The 10,136-nt window shown below is 41.0% G+C and overlaps 1 protein-coding gene across 1 annotated transcript; it reads right to left on the bottom strand.

Annotated features, from left to right (window-relative positions):
* Positions 1-2,043: 2,043 nt before the first annotated feature.
* On the bottom strand, positions 2,044-8,984 carry tunar (TCL1 upstream neural differentiation-associated RNA; the record flags this gene model as incomplete). Its single annotated transcript, XM_079225503.1, has 2 exons — positions 2,044-2,229; positions 8,949-8,984. 2 exons carry the CDS (start codon positions 8,982-8,984, stop codon positions 2,044-2,046), a joined length of 222 nt encoding a protein of 73 aa, XP_079081629.1.
* Between the last annotated feature and the right edge of the window lie 1,152 nt (positions 8,985-10,136).

The following is a 10,136-nucleotide window of genomic DNA, read 5'->3' as shown; positions in this document are numbered from 1 at the left end:
CTTGGCTGAGCACAATTACTTCCAACAGTCTTGTCATCACTGTGAGGTTTCCCAAAATGTTGAACGATTCTTTTTATGCATTTTAATTAAATTAATCTATAAATGAGAGTACCGGAGAAGATTACTACAAGCAGATCATTTTGCAGTCAATTTCTGTTGAGACCCAACCTGATTCTATTTGTACGAGTTGAAACATGGTAGCCCAGCCTCTGTTCAACCTATACATATGAGGAAATTATCTATGTCACTCTCTCTGAAAATGTTTTACCCTCGAGTACATAGATGTTGCCTTATTTCCAGCCATGGGTTAAATCAAATGTAGCTTAAGTTTGCATCCTCTGCCAAAGATACAAAGTCTAACAAATGACACAGTTCAGTCAATCAGGGAGGAAAATACCAAATGTTACTCAAAACATTCCTGTGGTATTGTAAATGTACCAACAACCACACAGTTGTCCAGTGTGGCCAAACACACTACTGTCTATCCTTATAGAGAAGGATACAAATTAAGAAATGTTGGCCCAGGTCTGGAAATGACTCAAAGTCCACATTTCCGAGTCACAAATTAAGAATTTAAGAAAAGATTTTGCAGGGTACTTTAAGAAAATGACCCAGTAAATATTATTTCAATATAGAAACAATATGACATTGGCATTGCATTCTCTATATGTACACACACACACACACACACACACACACACACACACACACACACACACACACACACACACACACACACACACACACACACACGCGAAACCTTTCACAAAGTAGTAATAACCTGATCATTAATACATCATGGAAATAGCCATTTCCTCATGTTTTAAGGCATACAGTCATTATGCACAAGTCTAAGTTTTGAATCAGTGGTGCACAAACTGAGTTGGATGGCTGAAAAATGCAGACTGTCCTAAATAATATGTACACTTATGAGTAAAGCGGTTACAGTGTGATCATGTCCCATGTACAGTATATGTTTGTAAATGTGCATGTTGCTATTGTCCTGCATTTTGAAATTCATGGTAGAACTCAGTGTGGACCTTGGTAGCTGCATCTGGCTGAAACACCTTTTTCTTAGTTCTTCTGAGAAGATGCTTCCAGATCTTTAACTTTGACAAATATTCAAATAATTTCCGCACAAATGGATGCATCTTATCTTGGTGTTGATGACCCTCAAGTGATGCATTTAAAACTTGACCCTCAAGTGATGCATTAAAAAGTAATATAGATAATCAAACCATTTTGTATTGTTTTTTCTGATCTCTCACCATTTTATGTCAAGCAAAATGTCAAGTGCACCCATTTTAGCACTTCAAACTGACTTTATGCCATTTACGATGTTCGTTTCAGTAAATGCACACTAAACAAATTGTGTGACTGTAACACCTGACATAGTATCTAGGGGAATAAAACACCATCAAAAGTAAATTTTTACCAAAAACAGTGAGAAATACAGTATAAAAACCAACATTAGATCGAGCTGAATAACAATTATCTTCACTATACTCTGTTTAAGTCTCATATAAACGGATGTATGTTGTGTTTTACTGAGAGAATCTTTGATTGCAGACACCTGTGTTTACCTTTTCTGTACATCCTCATATTTCATCCCATGGAAGCATTTCACGTACTTTCCATGTTTCACTTAATAAAAACATCTGAAACATATTTTCCCAAGAGGGTCCGCGCTCCCTCTGTGAAGTCTTTAATGTCCACATGGATGAGAAAACTGCATCTTTTAAACATCTCTCGTCAGCGTCATGCATTTATGTATAAGTTAAACGTCACCAGGTATTCTGGATAATTCTACCCATAAAGGAAATAGGATTGAGCCAATTTCTCATCGTCTTAGTTGTTTGAACTGATGCAGGATGGATGCCATGTGGCGAACACATCATTGTAGATCCAGTTCACCACTGGGGACGTTCGGCCTATTCCTTGCTCCTACTGTCTTCATCTCCCAATCAGTCAACATAACGTAGCTGCAGCGACATAGATGAGCTCTGATCTGCCCGCTGATGAAGTAACGCAAGAGTTGGAGACCTACAAGGTGGTGTAGATGTAGACGAAGATGATGACTACCAAGTTGAGAATGGTCCCAATGATGCCCAACATGGCCAAGATGCTCTCCTCCTTACTTTCTTTGTCTTGGATTCCCTTTTCCTCATCACTGTAGAGAGTGTTTACCATTTTCCCTGGAAAGGTCTGCAGTTTTCGTCTTAGACTAATCTGGAGGGAGCAGATAAGAGAGAAAAGAGAAACAATCCGTGAGTTAGTTACTGCAACTGATTAACTTTCGTTCTTTTGAAGATGCTCTTTGCACTGTGTATGGTCGACAGCGATAATGCCAATTAAATTAAACTAAACGAAATGTGTTGGTGAGCAATAAAATATATGAAAGTAATTAACAAGGGATATTTTTTCTTCTATAAACATCACTATGTTTATATGTCTTTTAAGAAAATACTTTGAACTTTAAATGTACTACATTAATGCATGGAAAACAGCCCAGAAATACCAGCTTACTGTGGTTTTAGTGACATAACAGTTTTGTGAGTGAAAAACAGAAAAAAAATGTGTTATAATTCCATGTCATATCCTGGACTGTATGTAAAATGATGTCGCTGGTAAAATAGTTAATCTAAAATGTTCACCCTTTGGACAGAAGATGGGCAGATGTGTCCCATAAGCACAGGCCACATACACACATAAGAAGACTGTAAATGTGTTAGGTCGCCTGTTCTGCTGCTCTCTGCATGTTGCACCAAATAGCCGATAAGCTATGTTTTATTCAAGAATATGGAAAAGATTTTCCATCAAAAGTAAATTACTTTTCTCCATTGCTTCCTTCAGTTATCTCCTGGGTTTAAATCTGGGGGAAAAGAAGTCATTGAACACACAAGTTTTAGAATCAGGTGTTGAACCACTAAAACTGTTTCATTAATGTGAAATGAAGATTCAAAGTACTGGATGATGGAAATCAATTTGCATTCTCAGGGTTATACACTTTATAAATAATCGGTGTAAAATGCATTCATAGTTCCTCAGTATGTGCCCTTATAATAAAGGTGTGCTTTATGTGTGCTTTAATCCAGTTTTCATGCAGTGCACTCTTGACTTGAGTGATATAAATCCCCAAATACAAATACATTTATTTTCCGTTTGAAATGGATGTGTGTGTGTGTGTGTGTGTGTGTGTGTGTGTGTGTGTGTGTGTGTGTGTGTGTGTGTGTGTGTGTGTGTGAGTGAGTGAGTGAGTGAGTGAGTGAGTGCGTGCGTGTGTATTGATTGGTGTAGCCTGAGGTGGATTATCAGAAACTTGCTGCATGTATTCAGCCCGCAGGCGCAGCAGCTTGTGCAAGTTGGCATCCAAGTACTTCTCAGGAGAAAAGCGCTACTTTTGCGGGTTTTATAAGCCAACGAGCAACAGCAAGGCATGTAAATTAATGCAGACTAAAAATAAACATTTTACCAGAGAACTGGGCCCTATTCCTCATACATGGTTCAACAAAGTCGATCAAATGTCCTATTTTCCATCTTAAATCACAGAGATGATTGACGTCAGGCTAACTCAGCTCCCTTAAAGGCTGATGCGCACTCAAACGGTCTCATTAATTCTAACCAGATGTCAATCATCTGGATAATTGCGCGTGCCCGTTCTTCTTCAAAAGGGGAAATAATCGAGCACAGCTTACATGATCTTCAAACGCTACAATGGCATAAACCCAGAGGAACAGCCTCTTTTGTCTCCGCTGAGAAACAGGAGATGATCATGAACGCATATGAGGAAGTCAAGTCCATAATCATGGCAAAGTCTTTTGCTGTGAACGCAGCATAACGCCGCCCCCGCTGCGAGACATAAGCGTCGCAAAATATCAGACAAGTTAAATGTGTCAGTGTTGGCAAAATGTATCGGCTAATTTTAAGTGCCTCATCACCCAAATCAATCAGATTATATTTATTTAAATGTACCAGCTGGCAGATGTACACAAATGAATATATACTTGTGAGGCTATATGTATTGTATGTGCGTATGTATCATATAAGTGTACATACATGTATGTGTAGATTACCATATAACTAGGAGTTTGAATATGTGTATGGGTGGATCAGTATGTATATATTATTCATTATCAGAAACAACACTGTACAGAAATGTACCACTTGCAAAAAAGCGCAAGGCAATGCATACAGCATGTGAGACGGTCGATGCTCTGCTGCGCCGTGTAGTGTTCAATGTAAGGCTCGAGAAGGTCTTGTAAATAAATGAGTCCTTGTCGGCAAAATCGATAGCGCTCGTACAGGAAGCCATGATGATGTGAGAACGGATCTTGGCGATCTGGAAGAACTCTCTCCCTATAAAACTAATATAACTAGTATCGCTCCTTCATCAATGTGATGTTGTCCACTCACATGATCCCAAATTCAAGTAAAAGAATACATGCAATATTTTATTTTCCTGGTGATGAAGCTAACTTTACACGATTGTTTACAGTAATTACTTTGCAAAGCTCACTTTATTAAAAACTGTTAAAAATCTATTTTCCCCTGTGTTTGAGTCGCCGTAAGAACCCCAAATTAATTCCAATACTTGTGTTTATTGTATGTATTTTTTCAGCAAAGTCTTGGGAAAAAAATCTGCAAAAAAAATCACTTTTAAAAGATATTTTGATCATAACTATGAACATCCAGCATGAGTATGAGCAAGGTGTATCAAAAAGCACTCCTCGAGAGCTCCCCGAGTTTTTTTTCTAATAGTGCACCTTTTAAAAAAGATTAAGACCTAAAGCATTGAAATCTGGAACATTAAACACAATGCAGAAAGCATTGGCATGTTATGAAGCATATTCAGTCAGAAAACCGTGTTTTTCGATAAAAACATGGAAGAATTACATACTTTGTGCCAAGACAGTGTCTGAAGTCTGAAGTCAATCATTTAATAAGCGCCACACAGGGCCATAGCTGCATCAAGTTAAGCATAGGAATCCTAAAAAAATCAAGTCAACTATAAAAAGACCACCATCCAGCAATGGCTTATCTTTATGGATTCCTATAAGTTTATATAAAAGGCCTTTCATAATGTTAAAGTGAAAGGCCTTTTGTTCAGGCCTATTTATATAATGTTAAGAGCATGAAACTGATTGTCCTTACTGAAAGGCCAACATCCCACACGGTGACTCTGATTGATAGCAATGGCCAATCATCGGCATGCATTGTACTCTTGACGCACATAAACACCCCATCAGGTTGTGATTCTGTGTTAAAGTGCGCCCTCCTCCTCGGATCTGTAACAGTGCTTTGATTGCCTCACCTGAGGAGCACTGTAAACGGGGCTTCCATCAACATGAATGGAGATCTTTGTGTGGCACGCTAGATGTGCCCTCAGGCATGAAGACGCCTGCTCGCTGCTACACATTTTCCCCTCTAAACAATTTTAAATTATTGTTATTTTTTGTTATATTTCATGTAAAAAAAACAAGTCTGAAGGCCTTCAGTGCCGTGTGTCCACATGAGGTGTAGACTGGGGAAAAGTGTCCCGGGAGTTACTGTCAGACCGACCCGTGCGTGTATTGAACACGGCGCGCTACCCACTACATGACGCGTTCATACAAACTGTCATGTGTGGACAGCAGACGCTCACTCTGCTATATGGCCGTGTTTTTTTTTTGCACTATTACGGGCATGGAGGGAGGTGTGGACCGACCTGCGGAGCTATTTTAACCACTTTAACCACGAGAAAAAAAAGCTGCTTTATTAACAGTTACTTTACATTGCTGCAAACATAGGTCTCTTCTCACAAGGGTTACGGTATTGTAGCAATTCAAATGAAGTCAAACAACCATGTGGTTGTGGTGCCGTTTTTAAAACCTTTTTTTTTTGTCAGAAAATGAGGCGCTGGGGGCTTGGGGCCCTCCGTGGAGCAAGCCTCCAACCTCGCCGTTGCTGCGTCATTAAGTCCAAATCAACAACCAGTCATAACAAAACAATCCAACAAAACCTGAAACACTGCACACACAAGACATCACCGGCGCAGCTGCGCACCTTGGCGAGGGGAGAGGCGTGGCCCCGGCTCGACCAGCAGAACAACAGCGCTGTGGCTTGTTTATGATTAAATACGACTGCAGATGTAAAAAACAGTAACACAACCAGCAGTTAACTCACCACACCCCCGTAACCCTCTGTGCGAAAGAAAGTCTGTTTCCTCTAGCTTTGATCTAGCTCCTAGCTTCTTCTTCTTTTTTAATGCCGATGGCATCCAACAAAAGGTGCATTAACGCCACCTAGAGCCGCTGCACCACTGACCAATCACAGCGCATGTTAATGGTCACGCTGGGCCCTGTGGCGAAACACACTTCCAGAATGCTAGAAGGCCTCTTCATGTAGTTTAAGCCGCTAATCTACCAGAGAAACAGCGGTGAAACGTGATTGGATGAGGGCTCTTAACCAGATCCTTAACCAGCGGCCACGCAGCGGGCTGGAAGCTGCAGGCTGAAGGCAGAACAACAGAGGAAGCTGTGCAATGAGAAAATAAGCTAATAGGGAAAAATAATTATAATACATGTAGTGTATTTGTGAAAAACAATTATATTATAAATAGCTATAACTTTTAATTATAAAAAAAATTTAAAAAAGATTTAATTATAAAATAGCTATAACTTTGTGATTCTGTTTAGGCCTTCAGAGAAGGCTTAGCAGGCCCTGACGGCCCGCCACTGATGCATCCAGGGGCCTCCGTGGAGCAAGCCTCCAACCTCGCCGTTGCTGCGTCATTAAGTCCAAATCAACAACCAGTCCCATTTAGTTATAACAAAACAATCCAACAAAACCTGAAACACTCCAGAATAATGTCAAATATAATGTATCTTTCACAGGGGATATTTTACTGCAGAATAAGTACTTTTACTTTTCATTTAACTACACATATTACTAATAATATTTAGAAGAAGGATTTTAACCTGTTATGGAGTATGTTTGAATAATAATTATATGACGAGAGGGAGGAAGGATGGTGGAGTAGGAGGGTCCAGGCTCTTCCAAAAACCTGGGTGCTTAGAAAACAGCTTTACCACAGAGTACACCGCTGTGCATCACACAGCAACCCTTCTGGACGCCTTCCAGTGCCTCCTTAACCAACGTCTCCAGTGTTCAACAGAGAGCGTTTCCAAATGGCAGCCAGAGCTGGTATCCTGCAATGTGCCATAATCGTTAACCGCCCATAATGACTCCCTGTGTCTGTTTAACACTCAGGACATGCTGAAGAGGAAAGTCACAGGAATATACTCACATACAGTGTGGCATATCAATTGAAAGGAGTATTAATCAAGTCAAGATATAGTACACAGTCTCCAATTATCCACCTCTTATTGATTAGTAATTTGACTGTGCTATTCTGTGATAGGATTTAGTTCTCTCAGTATTGAGTTGTCAAACAAGAGCTCATTTCCAACACTTCAACTGCGTCTTAACTTTCCTGTCTTTGATCAATCTGAACAGGTCTGTCGCTATCAGGGCCACTCATGATCCAAATATGATACATGCAGCATCTCTGGACCAACAATTTCTCATTCAAAATTTTAAAAAAAGCATCTCCTTGAGATGTTTTTCCCGGACAAGGCGAGCTCACACCTGGCTCTTCGCCAACAGCCAGAAGCGTATTTGTATAAAAAGAGCAGACACGCAGACAGCGAGAGAAAGGCAGCGGTAGAAAAGGGGGCGATGTCATACCTGGGACAACACATCCGGACACTCCTGCTACACCTAGCAGAAGCTAACGTCCTCAGATCAGATCAGTGGAGAGTGAAACCTTTTCCCACTTGAATAATCCTGAACATGTCAAACGACATGCAGATGCTAACAGAGTATGACAGGCCGGAGTCGCTTTTGGCATTGTTATCAAATATAAGCAAACAGCTCCCTCCACACACACACACACACACACACACACACACACACACACACACACACACACACACACACACACACACACACACACACACATACACAGGTTGACGGCCATTACATGCTATGAAGCACACATTCACAAATACACTAACATATTGTGTAGTAACAATTCCTATATTTAGAGAAATCAAAAAAAGAAGAAGACGAAGATTTCACAGTTTCGTTGTGGAATCGGATGAGATTCTGCCAATTGGAGTGTGACCCATTTTCCATAACCTGAACTCATTGTTCTGTGAGTGAGACGGAAGTAACAGATCTATTTCGGATGGGACACGAATTGCATTTGCAGAGAACTTTGATAAAAAAAGATCCTGCTAAAGACCCCACAGAGAAGTTCAGACATGCAGGAATCTGCAGCTTGAATTGACGAACAAGGAATATTAAATTTGACAAAAAACAAGGTTTATAGAGTATTACAAAAATAATAATTCCAGATGTTCCATATGAGGAAAGTGTAGAAAGTCCATCCAAAAAGAGTATAGCAGAAGCTTTGATTTTAATTCAGTTGAACTATATTACAAATGGTAGATTCACAAATATATTGCCCCACATACAAAAAGCTAACAAGGGACTGCCATTTAAGATTGTCCTGCTGTTACATGAGAAGCAATTAAACTAGTTAGCAACATGCATGAGGTATCTCCCAGAGGGCCATGTGGATGTTTTTTTTCTGGACAAACACAGTATAGTAAGAGTTAAGCAGAAAATACAAAAAGAGAATGGTTTGATACAGGGTGTCTCTGCTGCCTTAATCACTGATTCATACAAAGACAACTGAGCCTGAAAATATCCCACATTTATAAAGACTAGATCACGATGTATAATAAATCCATAGCTACACTCTGGCATGGCATTTAAAAACGGTGAAAGATATTTAAATGTAATGTGTTGACATTGTACAGCTGATCTGCATATGATAATGGGTTTAATAAAGAAAAGCGAAAGGAAAAAAAAGCTCTGGATGTGTGATGACAATACAGACCTACCTTGCAAAGCATCAGGAATAACATAACATTGGACATGCTGGAGCGGGGCACCTCTCCGTAGTGCACAGACATCCCTGGCAACTAAGGTGAAAGTCGACCCCTCTCATCCTTCGGCTGTGGAGGGGCACAGGGTCCAGAGAGGGCAGGCTCGTCTTCCAGGCGGTCCAATGTCAGGGCTCTCGTTGGATGTCGTACCCTGCAGCGCTCCAGCGTCTCCTCCCCGAATTTCATCTCACTATATTGGCCAAGTTCTAGCTGCCGTCACTTTATCCTCCTCAGTCTTGTGAGAGCTGAAACTGTGCTGCCCACCTCCTCTCGGCTCTTCCTCCTCTTCCTCTGTTTTATTTACCTCGCCACCTCTGCTTCTCCTTTTCTTCTTCTTCTTCTTCCTCTTCTTCTTGTCTGCGAGGAAGGACGATGTCAAGTTGAAGAATGAAGTCAGTTGATGGGCAGATTGGGGGCGGAAGGGAAACAAAGCGGTTTCATGTGGACATGTACCTCCTCTTTTGTCTTTATTCCGCAAAGCTGAAAAAAGTGATTTCAGTCTTGCCTCCTTCGCCAAGACACCCGTGCCAAAGCCTTAATAAAGGCTCATTTCCTCTTTCAAACTTGTACACATGCTCTGCAATGTAAAACATGTTGAGCTGATGTCTTGGCTTTTAAATGTTTAATGCTGGAATAAAAAATGTAATAAAAAACACGCCCCTGCTGAAGTGGTGGACGCTGCTTTCTCCAACGTGATGTGTAACCTGACGCACCTTTGCTTGCGCTCCAGTGGATGAGCGCGTGTCTCTAACTAACTGAGCAGAGAGAGCGAGCGAGCGAGCGAGAGAGAGAGAGAGAGACGGGGGTGAAGGAACCCGTCACCTCACGCTGTCGCTTCACAGGAAAGAGGTATTTCCCCCACTCTCTTTCTCCCGCGCATATTAATGCGGCCACCCGACTCAGGTGAGTCACACAGAGCCTGACGACAAGAGGCCAGGAGGAGGGGCGAGGGTCTCCTCAGTTTTAGTGTAATACTGTGCAATGTGTGTGTGTGTGTGTGTGTGTGTGTGTGTGTGTGTGTGTGTGTGTGTGTGTGTGTGTGTGTGTGTGACTCAGTTATGAGAGAGGAGTCAACTGCACAAATACACCCTCAACTCTGAGACAGGAGAGCATTATTTCCCTTCTTTAATCACGATTTATTGA

Source organism: Taurulus bubalis (genome assembly GCF_910589615.1).
Source record: "Taurulus bubalis genome assembly, chromosome: 1".
NCBI classification, from domain to species: domain Eukaryota; kingdom Metazoa; phylum Chordata; class Actinopteri; order Perciformes; family Cottidae; genus Taurulus; species Taurulus bubalis.
This window is presented reverse-complemented; position numbering and strand designations above follow the sequence as displayed.